Genomic DNA, 13,663 nt, shown 5'->3' on the forward strand with positions numbered 1-13,663 from the left:
GTTTTTTCCTACCCCCCCCCCCGATGTTCTGGTTTAACTTGGATTTAAACTTGGAGAGTGGCCAGTTTGGATGAGCTATTACCAGCAGGAGAGTGAGTTTGTGTGTGTATGGGGGTGGGTTTTTGGAGGGGGGTGAGGGAGTGAGAGAACCTGGATTTGTGCAGGAAATGGCCTAACTTCATTATCATGCACATTGTGTAAAGAGTTGTCACTTTGGATGGGCTATCACCAGCAGGAGAGTGAATTTGTGTGGGGGGGTGGAGGGTGAGAAAACCTGGATTTGTGCTGGAAATGGCTTTTAGATAAGCTATTACCAGCAGGACAGTGGGGTGGGAGGAGGTATTGTTTCATATTCTCTGTGTATATATAGAGTCTGCTGCAGTTTCCACGGTATGCATCTGATGAAGTGAGCTGTAGCTCACGAAAGCTCATGCTCAAATAAATTCGTTAGTCTCTAAGGTGCCACAAGTACTCCTTAACTTTACACTTATGCAGCACCTTTCATCTGAAGATCTCAAATCACTGTACAGGTTTCAGAGGGATAGCTGAGGTGGGTAAGCATTATTATCCTTACTTTACAGAAGGGGAACCTGAAGTTCAAGCAACTTCCTCAGGGTCAGTGGCAGAACTGTGAATAAACCCAGATCTCCTAAGTCCCCGTTCCAAGCTTTAAGAACCAGACCACGCTGCCTCCCAAAACAGAAAACAGCAAAACTACACAACAGTTTAGGACAGAAAGGGAAGAATTACCAGAGTTAGAATTTGGGTAGAACACAGGGTTTAACATACTTCCTAGCTTATGTCTTTTATCTTTGAGTGGCTACTTACTGAACAACAGTTAACTAAATATTGTTATGTTTAGTGATATATACAACCCTGAATCATTGAGAAAGAATGCTGTGCATTGGTTAAGTGTACAGTATTTAGGCTCTCTTCTAATACATCATTCAGAAGTCAGTCATACAATATCATGTCACCCACCACATCTGTCACACTTTACCCACAGCAAAGAGTAGTCCTCTCTTTAATATTGGTATTGTTCATCATACTTGAAATACTTTATTTGTACAGTATGCTCAAACATGTCAGTGACTCTGGTTTCCAAAGGCATCACTTACGGTATCTGTTAGATTTGTTGTCACTGATTTACAGATGAATATAATAGTTCTGAATCCACTACAGTCATTGCACAAAGTCCCTTCCAGAGTCATCTTTTTATTCTATGTTCACTTTGACTCAGGCCATTGTTAGTGATTCCAATCTGAAGTGAACTAACTCCACCAATGAAAAACTCAAATATTCAATAGTTCATCAAACATTTCTCTAGCTAGTTACCAAAAGATAATAGCAATATCTGAAAGTTTGGTAAAACAGAACAAACTATTTGATTTTTGCAAGACATAATGGGCTTAAAGTTGACAACTGAAAACAGTGACATTCTTATATATTTCAGAGTAGCAGCCATGTTAGTCTGTATTCGCAAAAAGAAAAGGAGTACTTGTGGCACCTTAGAGACTAACAAATTTAAAATGAAGTTGATAGGTTTCCACTCCATACGGCTAAATTCAGTGCCTTGCATAATAACAGGTTTCAGAGTAGCAGCCGTGTTAGTCTGTATTCACAAAAAGAAAAACTCCTTTTCTTTATATATATATATATATATATATATATATAACAATTTAGTATATTATAAATTCATCTGATGCATCTCCATAGCATTTCCCATCTCCTCTAACACACGCGCACTTCTGATACTTCAGCTTTCTTTAATGGGGTTGGAACATAGAAAAATAAATGAAAATCCCAGAGCTTTTTGCTGTTTTTTTTTTAAATGCTTTAAGACACTTTTTAACCTTCCTGTGCAGAAACATGTCTTTCAGATACAATCAAGAAAGACAAAAAGGTTCAAGTTGAGAGATTTAGATTACATTTTTGTTTAAATTCAGGGCAGTTTCCAGCAAAACTATAGCACTACAAGAAAAAAAATCTGAATCAGAGGCAGAAAAATAAAGTGTATCAGCTGATCAGATATTGTTACGAAGTGTGATGCTACCCTCTTCATGAATTAGATACCTAAAAAGCTGGACTCAAGGTTTTCTTCAATATTAAGGCAACATATGTGCTTTTTTTCTCTCTTTTGCTCCTAAAAGTATTAGGCTACATAAACATGATCTTTCCAGATTCAGACATGTAAATGCTTGGCTTAATTCACTTCCTCCTGCAGAACCCAGGCTGTGGGCCCCTAGTAGTGAAAAGTCCACCTAGATGGGAAGCACAGCAGTGCAAAATGCCTACAACCTCCACTCCACAGTGGACCCAAGTTTGCCAGCTGCAGCCTAGAACAGTGGTGCCCAAACTTTTCCTGTCACACCCTCCACTTACCAGTAACAGAATCTGTCCACGCACCCCCTCCAATTCTGCATGGCCAAGGCTTCCTCAGAAGAGGAGCTTGGGATGAATGTGGAGCTGGGGGCAGAACTAGGAATGGGGAAGGAGCTGGAGCGAGAGGCGGAGCTGGGCTGGGGTGGAGAGGGAATGAGGGCAAAGCTGGCCTGGAGGCGGAGCGCCGCTGAGGCTGAAGTTGGCCTGGAGGCGGAGCGGCACTGCAGCTAGGGCCACAGCTGGCCTGGGGATGGAGCTGGCCCTTCCTGCCGGTCACCACCGCCACAAGGGGGCTGGCCCAGGGGCCTAGAAAGTACATAGATGATCTGACCTGACACTGGGCTCCTAGGAAATGTGCTGCTTCACTCCTAGGAAGTTTCAACCATTAAAGCTACTATGAAGTCCTGGCCACAAATTAAAGCTGTTCCCTCTACTGGAAGGAATTCCAGAAAAGCTGTGAGCAGCGAGTTTCCCCATAGGTGCAGGGGCTTGTAAATTGTGGACGTCTGCACCTGAAAAGGTGAAATACCCCTCCTCCCCGAATCTGATATATGGACGAAGCATTCAATGAAAAATAAGGAAAATACTATACATGAGTTGCTTAACTCCTACCAGCTGAGATGCTATTCTTATACCACTCTCATCCCCATATTATCTGAGCACCTTCTAGTAGTGTATTAAGCAATGTGACAAACATCTGTCACCTGTGGTTTGTCTTCTCTCTCATCCTCTCCTCAGAGGGAGAATAGTGTGTGCTGTGTTTTATTTTGGAAGGTGGGGTGAACGGGGTGTATATATAAGTGTGCCTTGACTTGGAGCAGAAGGTGACAAGGTTTGTAATGGTCCTTAGTTCCTACGAGAGTTCCACAGTCTCAAGTGTGTTATCTTAGTATGACCAGAAAAATCCTAAACTACACACTTTATGAATTGTTTAAAACAATGGGAAAAAATTTATCTTAGGGATGTAAGGAGCCATTTACTCTTGATAGATCCTGAATTCCCAACACAGTTCTATATGGTAATGGAAACAGAAGAGCTAATATATTATAACCTTGTATCTAATGCTGCTACCATTACAAACCATTCTTAGCCTCCTATTTTATCCCCTAGGCACTCTAACAGTTTCTGAACTTCCTCTTATTCTTTCAGTGTGCTTTCAGCTTCCAAACCTCTGTATAATACTACTTTGCGTTTACATAGCATCTTAATCTGATTATATCAAAACGCTTTAAAAATTGGGGATCTATACTGTCACCTTTTTATACACTGAAATTGAGGCACAGACTAGTCCAAGGTCGCACACAGTTTCATGTGAACAGAATCTGAAGTATCTAGTTCAGGTAAAAACATTTCAGAATCTTAATGTTTATAAAGCAGATCCAAACCATATATTCTTGGGTAACTGAAATATTTCCAGAGTTCAACTTATCCGTAGAATAAAGAAAAGAATATCCACATATTCATAACAACATTTCATAACAACTCCCTGTTGAATTATAATTCAGCACTCTTAATAAAATGTTACTAAATATTTGTAAGGTTGCAAAAGAATACTTGCTAAAGAGAGACTAAAGCAACGCACAGAACCCAAAGTTCTGCCAAAATGTTACACACTTTACAACACCCACTCTGAAGCTGAAAAATACCACTTCTACAACATTACACTTGTGGGAAATTAAACATGTATATATTAAAGCATAGACTTCTCTATCAAAGCCTTAGCCGGGTTTTTTTTCTTTATTTTAAGGTTAATTAAAATTCTGAGAGAATACACATCAAGCGTACATTTCTAACATATCAATCTGAACGTCTTCTAAACAAGAGTGAAGTTTGACATAACTGACCTTGGGCTCTGTGTCATTATTCTTCACCTGCAAATAGTGTTCTTCCCTAACTAAAAACTATATTGATAATACCTCATTTCTATGACAGCACTTCCCAAGATATGAAGCTATTAAACTGTGAAAAATAGTGTGATTTCCATTTGATATCAGAAAGTGACAAATCTAGAGCAACAGCTGAAATTAGAAACCATTTCAAAATATCCTCCAAGACAGCCAAGTTGTCAAAGGCTGTAACTGTTGTATGCAATGTTATTATAGCCATGTTGGTCCCAGGATATTAGAGAGAGAAGGTGGGTGAAGTAACATCTTTCATTGGACCAACTTCTGTTGGTGAGTGAGACAAGCTTTCGCGCTTACACAGAGCTCTATGTGAGTTCATTCAGGAGCATACTGATTGTCTCATTTCACCCACACAGTTGTTACTGGGACATTTAGTGCATTGGATGAAGTACATCACATGTTGTGATAACCCAGTAACAACTACTGTGGATAAAACTGGACAATCACTGTGCTCTTGAATAACTCACACAGGAAAAATGATAAAAGACAAAAACACCATGCCACATGTGGGTGACCATTTTTCACAAAGTGATCACTCTGACATCTCAAAAAGAAAAGGAGTACTTGTGGCACCTTAGAGACTAACAAATTTATGAACCTGGGAGCTTAAATACAGAACTTTGCTAGATACTAAAAATCACTGACTGAACAGAGACCCTGGATTTATGGCTTATTACAACAATCTACAACCCACTAACTTTCCTCCTACCCCCAGCTTTTTCCCCCATCTTTTCTTCTCTATGACTGGAGAGGTGTTAACAAGCCACTTCACTTTGAATGGTCCCTTGAAATATGTGTTAACTACTTATGCTGAACAATCCATTTCACCTTGTATTTATCTGTGACACACTCAGACTTGAGGAAGAGCTCTGTGTAAACTCAAAACCTTGTCTCCCTCACCAACAGAAGTCGGTCCAATAAAAGGTATTACCTCACCCACCTTGTCTCTCTAAAGGCTATAACAGAAGACCAAATGATATCTGCTCTTCACAGTCAGATCACAGAAAGCCTAATTCTAAGCAGTTTTGTACCATCTATTGTTTAACACAGATAGAGATGCTGTATTTTGTTTTCAGGAAAGCTTGGCAATCAGCTGTATCAGCAGCTTTAAGGAGGATTATTCTCCCCTGCTGCTTTTTTTAAAAGGAGATTAGTTCAGACTTTCTTTCACTGTAATGAACTTTGTAAGAATCAGGAACACTGCATTGATTTCATAGATAAAACTGAAAGGTCATTCAAAAGGCTAAACTAACAGTTTCATGGAAACACTCTGCTCAGACATTCATTAGTGGAAAGAAGGGAAAACTGTAGTCGTTCATCATAAAAGCTAGAATGTGACTAAGTGTTAGGAGCAATATTACTTTCTACCAAATTCACTTGCATAAAAAGTTTCAAGGAAGCACCATAACAGTGTGTAAAATGCCCCCCCAAAAAGGGTTGATCAGGCAAGGTGATCAGCATTAGAATGCAACAGTGTGCCTGAACGCTGAAAGATTCCTTGCTGTACAGTGTATCACATTAATTGCTAGGGAGGTGACTTGTTAGAAAGTTATTCATTAATATTAATAATTAACACTCAGTCCCTTCCAATCGTGCACACAACCTATATACTCAGGTATTCCTATAACAGTTACCCAGAGACCCTCATCGTCTTCCCCTCCCTACCACACAATTCACTGTGTGTTACAAACACAGATCTGCAACGTCTTGTCTTCATTTAGACTGTGGGTTCTTTAGAACAGAAACTGTCTTTTTCATTGCATGTTTATTCAGAGCCTGATTGTGCAACAGCATCCATGCAGGCATAAGGATCCTCCCAGTCCCACGTGAATCCCTTTGCAGAATAGAAGTCCAAAAGTATAAAATATTTCCAATTCAAACACACATTCAGATGATCATGGGAATTTTCATATTTTAAAATGATCGAATGACTATAAACTTCATTTTAAACTATATAATCTTTAACATCTGATCTCAAAAGAGTTACTCTGACATCATGAACTATCAAGCCTAAGTTTGAAATTTTATTAAAAGTATCTACAAAAATAAAGGACAGTTGCCTTTTAAAGAAAATTGGGTTCTTTAAATTGTGAAATCATTATTAAATACCTGAATATCATATAGCATGTGGACACAGTTGAGTAAAAGGACCTATCATCCCCAAAGCATTCCCAAACATACTTCACAGTAAGGTTCCAAATTTGCATTTATAGAAAACAATTCATGGAATTTCCCATCATTTCCTGAAGGCACAACTTCAAAACCTTAGCATGGGTCCCAAAGAATATCACATTGAAATACCCACTGCAGCGTTTCTCAAATGCAGCCACTGTGGCCACGTGCAGCCACCAGGGGCTTTTCTTGAGGCCACAGCCTCCTGGGCTGTGATTGGGGAAGGGGTGGGGGGAAGCAGTGGCTAAACCCCCACTGCAGCCCTTCAGTCTGGGAGCCATGCTGGTTTCTGGAGTAATGCAGAGCAGCTTCAGGGCTGTTCTCAAGTTATGCCCTATAGCAGTGGCTCTCAACCTTTCCAGACTACTTTCAGGAGTCTGATTTGTTTTGTGTACTCCCAAGTTTCACCTCGCTTAAAGTCTACTTGCTTACAAAATCAGACATAAAAATATGGAAGAGTCACAGCACAGTATTACTGAAAAATTGCTTACTTTCTCATTTTTACCATATAATTATAAAATAAATAGATTGGAATATAAATATTGTATTTGCATTTCAGTGTAAAGTATATAGATCAGTAGAAACAAGTCACTGTGTGAAATTTTAGTTTGTACAACAGTGCGATGGTGTGCTGTGTAACACTTTCAGCACAATTAAATAGTGAGTTGCTACAGCAATGATTACAAGTCATGTCACTGTTTTAAAATGTGTATAGATTGGGCTGGAGTCTGACTAAGTTTAGAACACCACATGCACCTGGAAATCTAATTATAGAGACAAACCAAACTGACAAGTTTAACATGGGATATCCTACTGAAATACATTACATTTTAAAAAATGAAATCATAATGCAGTATGTATTTTAAAGATTTTAGAATGTGTGTGGCCCTTTTAATCTTTGATTACATCTTTCACATTTAGCAACCATTATGTTTTCTTGTCTCAAAAACTATTCTCAGACACCAGTCATTAAAATGATGAGGCAAGGTGACAGAGAAAAGGCTAGTTTTTAAGTCTTAAGTCAATGAACAAGACCAATTGCCACAGAAAACAAGCTCTGCAATCTATATAAACTAATATCAGTACAGAGGGAAATACAACATACTTTCCCATGTTGGAATATAAACATCCATGCAAGCAACAACCATCCCCTAAAACACACTGCCAAGACCGTGGCAACAGCACAGCCAAAGTAATATTTTCCAATCTCTCTACTGACAGTTTGTCCTTCCCCCACTGAGAACTTCAGTTTGAGATTCTCAAATCTACTCTGAATACTAACGTCAAAGCCTCCCTTAGTTTGAAAAAAAAGCAACAATAAACAACATAAATGAAACAGCAATGATCTCCCAAATGGCCTGAGATGAGGAATAATTAAACAGATTCTTTCCTCCTCTACAGGGAGAGAAAGAGGAATGGGAAGAAGCTGTGTGCAGGGGGACTGAGGGTAAGGGATGTGTGTAGATACAGGGGACAGGGAATTGCAAGGATCGGAAGCATGTATGTGAGCAGCAAGGGAATGTCTGACATGAAGTTTGTATCTGCACGATCACTGCTAGAAGAAGAGGTGTCCAACAGAGGGTGAGTGTGTAGGGAAACAGGTGCATAAGGAAACAGAAGGGAATGAGTGAACAGAGCGAGAGGTGTGGGGAAGTGGGGTAAGGGTGCAGGGACACTGGGGAGACGAGTGAGTCCACGAGGAACAGGAAGGGCAGATGACTGGGTACGTGGGGAGTTGAACTCCGAGGAGGGAGCAGGGCAGAGGGCTGGGGGTGCGGGGTGCCTGGGGGAGGGCAGGGCAGAGGGCTGGGGGTGAGGGGTGCCTGGGGGGGGCAAGGCAGAGGGCTGGGGTGTGGGGTGCCTGAGGAGCGGGCAGGGCAGAGGGCTGGGGGTGTGGGGTGCCTGTGGAGGGGGCAGGGCAGAGGGCTGGGGGTGCGGGGTGCCTGAGGGAGGAGCAGGGCAGAGGGCTGGGGGTGCGGGGTGCCTGAGGGAGGAGCAGGGCAGAGGGCTGGGGGTGCGGGGTGCCTGAGGGAGGAGCAGGGCAGAGGGCTGGGGGTGCGGGATGCCTGAGGAGGAGGCAGGGCAGAGAGCTGGGGGTGCGGGGTGCCAGGGCAGGGGGCTGGGGGTGAGGGGTGCCTGAGGGGGAGCCAGGGCAGAGGGCTGGGGGTGCCTCGGGGGGGCAGAGCAGAGGGCTGGGGGTGCGGGGTGCCTGAGGAGGGGGCAGGGCAGAGGGCTGGGGGTGCGGGGTGCCTGAGGAGGGGGCAGGGCAGAGGGCTGGGGGTGCCTGAGAAGGGGGCAGGGCAGAGGGCTGGGGGTGCGGGGTGCCTGGGGGGGGCCAGGGCAGGGGGCTGGGGATGAGGGGTGCCTGGGGGGGCCAGGGCAGAGGGCTGGGGCTGCAGGGTGCCTGTGGAGGGGCCAGGGCAGAGGGCTGGGGGTGCCTGGGGGGGGGCAGGGCAGAGGGCTGGGGGTGCGGGGTGCCTGAGGAGGGAGCAGGGCAGAGGGCTGGGGGTGCGGGGTGCCTGAGGAGGGAGCAGGGCAGAGGGCTGGGGGTGCGGGGTGCCTGAGAAGGGGGAAGGGCAGAGGGCTGGGGGTGAGGAGTGTCTGAGGGGAAGCAGGGCAGAGGGCTGGGGGTGAGGGGTGCTGAGGAGGGGGCAGGGCAGAGGGCTGGGGGTGCGGGGTGCCTGAGGGGGGGCAGGGCAGAGGGCTGGGGGTGCGGGGTGCCTGAGGGGGCACAGGGCAGAGGGCTGGGGGTGCGGGGTGCCTGAGAAGGGGGAAGGGCAGAGGGCTGGGGGTGAGGAGTGTCTGAGGGGGAGCAGGGCAGAGGGCTGGGGGTGCCTGAGGAGGGGGCAGGGCAGAGGCCTGGGGGTGCCCTGAGGAGGGAGCGGGCTGGGGGCAGGGGGCCGTGCCCCAGGCGCTGCAGAGGCAGCGGCTTGTACCCACCTTTCCCAGCAGGGCGCTCCGGCTGGCGGCGGCCGCGCTGGGGGAGCCGGTGGCCGCCGCGGGATGACAGGCGTGCGACGCCGCCGGGTCGCTTCCTCCGCTGCCAGGGGCGGCGGCGGCCGCTGCTGCCGCGCTGCCCTGCGCCGGGGGGCTGCCGCCGCCGCTCCCGCCGCCGCCCCGGGGCCGCTGGCGGATGCCGTCCAGCAGCCGGACCAGCAGGATGTTGGCGGGCAGCTCGTCCACCCCGCAGCCCACCAGGATGCGGCACTCGGGGCAGCGCAGCTCGTGGCGGGAGCTGACGATGCTCTCCAGGCAGCGGCGGCAGAAGGTGTGCTGGCAGGGCAGCGCCTTGGCCGTGGTGTCCAGCCGCTCCAGGCACACGGAGCACTCCAGCAAGTCCAGCAGGGACGACTCGTCCATCGCCTCCCCCGCCGCCGCCGCTTCGCCGCCTCCCCGCCGCGCCTCCGCTCCCCGCTTCGCTGCGGCTGCCTCGGGCGCGCACAGCCAGGGCGCCCCTAGGAGCATCTAGAGCAGCAGCAGCGGCCAGCGCGGCACATGGCGGCCCCGGCTCCCCGCGAGCGGCCTGTCAGCGGGAGCCATCAGGGCGGCGGCGGCGGCCGCGCAGGGCGGCAGCGGGGAGCGCTGGGGGCAGCAGTGTGAATCAGCGCCTCTAGCAGCAGGGGGTGCAGCGCCCCCCCGGGCAGAGGGCCGTCAGAGAGCGGGGGGCACGGCCGAGTTCAGGCCGCCGGGCTCCCTCTGACCGCCCCTGTCAGCCCCATGTCCTTGCAGCCCAGGCGTCCCGCGGGTGAATGCTGGTGAGAGAGCAACCCCGGCAGCGTGGAGCTGGAGGAAGAGGAGGGCACCTGTTTCCCAGGGTTTCCCCCACCCGCTGTGTGCGATCAGCAGCTGGGATGGGGCATAGCGCATCCGGAGAGCCGGCTTAGCGTATCCAAGCCTCGCTGGAAGCCACGGGGCTGGCCCAGAAGACAGCGGAAAGAGGCAAAGCAGATCCCCCCCGGGATGGCTTCAGCACTTCATCTGACCCGCTGCTGCTCCTCGCCAAGCGGCCCCTCCTCTGCTCCCCCATGGCTCGCTGTAACCCGATCGCAGCAGGTCTCTTTCGCTCTCCCCCCCGCCTTACTCAGCAGCGTCTCCCCCCTCCTCTTCGAAAGAGCAGAAATAGCAGTGCGGAAAAATGCTGCACAGGGGCCGATCAGCCCGGGGAAGACGAGAGTTAACGGGACCAAACAAGACTACTTTACACACGCTGTCCGCGCAGCTTTTTGCAGAATCCTTTCGCAAGAAAACGGGTGACCCCCGTGCCCTCTCCCTTCCTTTACGCAAGCACAGAAGTGCTCTCCAGGAGTCGGCTCAGATACTCGGCCTGAAAAATACAGAAAGATTTGCTGGCTTTCATTTTCTGGTCATCACGGTTAGCGCTAATCACCTTGTCGAGTTGTGTGGTCACCATCAGGGCCCACTGGCTCTGACTTCCTGCCTCTGAGGAAGGATAGCCAGTGACCAACAGCCCAGGGATGCTGCTGCCAAAAAAGGAGACAGGCTGGAGACTGACAGCCCAGCTAGCAATGTGCCTTTGCCACTAACACTTCATCTGCAGGGAATGCGGTCCAAACTGCACAGCAGCAATTCATTCAAGCTGGAGAGTCTTCCGTCTCACTTCCCGTCCTCGAGCACGAGCCAGTCATTCAGGAAACTTTTTAGTTCAGCCCATAGCCAAAGGCAGCTAAATGTGTTTGCGCTGTGAAAGTGACCAGTTAAATCCAAGCTTCTTGCTGCTGTAGAACCTCTCTTCTTTCTTCTCTTCCCCATTCAGGGGGAAAATTGCTTTCTCCTATCCGACCCCCAGGCTCAAGGCAGCGTCAGAGCAACGGAAATACGCACCCCGGAGCAACCCGAGATGCTGGGGAAGTTTGCAAAAGTTTGTTCAAACTCCGCATGAAAAATATATTTCTTGCGGTAGGTTGCCCCTTAGTGGACAGTCTCGGACACCGCACCTACTGGCATGGTGCTAGATGGATATTGGCCAGGGGAGGTTCTTGGACAAATTCCTTGAGAGTGTAGCTTAATATTTACTACAATTTAATACTAATGAAATCTCTTGTCAGCTAGACAGATAGCTGGATGACTGCCTTTTGTCATTGGGTCAGTAAGAAAATGGGAATGATTCAGGTAGTTCAGTGGTTAGAACACCCACCTGGGAGGTGGGAGACTCCAGGGCCAGTCCCCCTTCTTCAACTTCTCTTTCATAAGTTAGCCAGAGTGCAACAACTTCAATAGGAGAGACTAAGGGAGCCCTACATCAGAATAACCCATAGCCCAGTGGTTAGAGCATCTCTTGAAAGGTAGGAGACCCTGTTGAAATCCTCTCCCCACTTCAGGCAGAGAGGGGAATTAAAGCTGGGTGTCCCACATCCCAGGTGAGTCCCCGAACAATTGGGCTAAAAGTTATAAGGTGGGCTCTTTCTCTAGCTGGGTTTTAAATGGGACCCAATCAAGTAGGCAGCCTCTGAGCTTGCCTACTGTATCAGTGACATAGTGACTAAATGCCTGTCTTCATCCGGTTTCTGAATTGCTCAGGGGCTTAGGCAGGAGATAGATGTCCAGAGGACTAGAGCGAGGCAGCAATGCACATACCCAAAGGCAGAAACATAGGCCCCTAGGGAAATACTACCTTGAAAAATATAAGTGCCAAGTGAGTTCAGGCACCTACACAGTTTGGCCAGAGTTTTTTGGAGCCAAAACTGGGATTTGCATGCCTAACCCCAGGATTAAATAACAGTGACTAAATACCTTTGAAGGAAGGTATTAGTGTCTCTACTAATAATTCCTGTGATACAATTTCTCTCTCGGCAGGCAAGACCTTTGTCCTAACACAGTAAATCATATACTGCTACTAGTGACTGCTTTTTCTGTTACATACACTCCCAATAAAAAGTAATATGTTTTTATGCTGCACTTTACTGCTAACAACCTGGTGAAAACAATCAGAAAAATCTAACAATAGTGAGGAACATCTGTTCCCTTTTCAGTCCCCCACAGACGAGCTGACCTTCATGGATTCCAAGGCTCTGTGTTCCAGCCTCCCAGTCCGTTGGGAAGAGCAGCAGATATCCCTTCTCAACTTCCTCTGCCTGGAGTGCCAAACAGCACTGAACAAATAGAGCCATGCATGGAAACAGTCCTGCTTCTGGAAGTGGGATGCACGCCCGCTTCTCCTCAAGCTGAGTGCTCAGTCACACATAGAGCCCCCAGCAGGGACAAAAGAGGCTCTGATTGAATTTCCACACACCTAATCATCAGCCTCGCAGGGTGGATTAAATGCTCTGGCCTCTGGACAAACTGGTTGCAGCTCCGCTGCCTTTACCAACCGTGTGGTAAAGGCAGCAGCAGCAGCAAAAAAAGCTAACAGAATGCTAGGAACCATTAGGAAAGGGATAGATAATACAGAAAATATCATCATGCTACTATATAAATCTGTTATGTCCACCCCTTGAATTCTGTGTGCAGTTCTGGTTACCCCTTCTGGCAAAAGATATTAGAATTGGGAAAAGTACAGCGCAGGGCAATAAAATGATTAGGGGTATGGAACTGCACCCATATAAACAGAAATTAAAAAGACTGGAACTGTTCAGTTTAGAAAACAGTTGACTATGGGGGGATATGATAGAGGTCTACCAAATCATGAATGGTCTGGAGAAAGTAAATAAGGAAGTGTTATTTACCCCTTCACATAATACAAGAACCAGGGGTCAGCCAATGAAATTAGCAGGCACCAGGTCAAAACCATAAGGAAGTGCTTCTTCACACAACATACAGTCAGCCTATGGAACTCATTGCCAGGAGATGTTGTGAAGGCCAAAAGTATAATTGTGTTTTAAAAAATTAGATAAGTTCACAGAGGATAGATCCATCAATGGCTATTAGCTAAGATGGTTAGGAATGCAACCTTAACTGAGTGTCCCTAAACCTCTGACTGTCAGAAGCTGGGATTGGATGACAGGGGATAGACCACACATTAATTGTACTGTTCTGTTCATTCCCTTTGAAGAAGCTGGTACCGGCTACTTTCAGAAGACAGGATACTGGGCTAGATGGACCATTGATCTGACCCAGTGTTTGTATGTTCTTAACCTATAAAAAGAAATCTCTTCATCCATCAGGCTACATGCAGGGTGCAACACAACTGTTTAACAGCTCATTCCTAAAATATCCTAACCAGAGAATGTGTGGAAAATGTTCAAAAT

At 47.2% G+C, this 13,663-nt stretch overlaps 1 protein-coding gene across 1 annotated transcript in view; it reads right to left on the bottom strand.

The window, feature by feature from the left end:
• Positions 1-9,923, bottom strand: part of SH3RF3 (SH3 domain containing ring finger 3) — a 387,371-nt gene extending 377,448 nt beyond the window's left edge. The window contains exon 1 of the mRNA XM_077807084.1: positions 9,399-9,923. Coding sequence (XP_077663210.1) covers positions 9,399-9,923 — 525 coding nt within the window. The remainder of the gene's footprint in view (positions 1-9,398) is intronic.
• Between the last annotated feature and the right edge of the window lie 3,740 nt (positions 9,924-13,663).

Source organism: Eretmochelys imbricata, chromosome 1, assembly GCF_965152235.1.
Source record: "Eretmochelys imbricata isolate rEreImb1 chromosome 1, rEreImb1.hap1, whole genome shotgun sequence".
Taxonomy (NCBI): domain Eukaryota; kingdom Metazoa; phylum Chordata; order Testudines; family Cheloniidae; genus Eretmochelys; species Eretmochelys imbricata.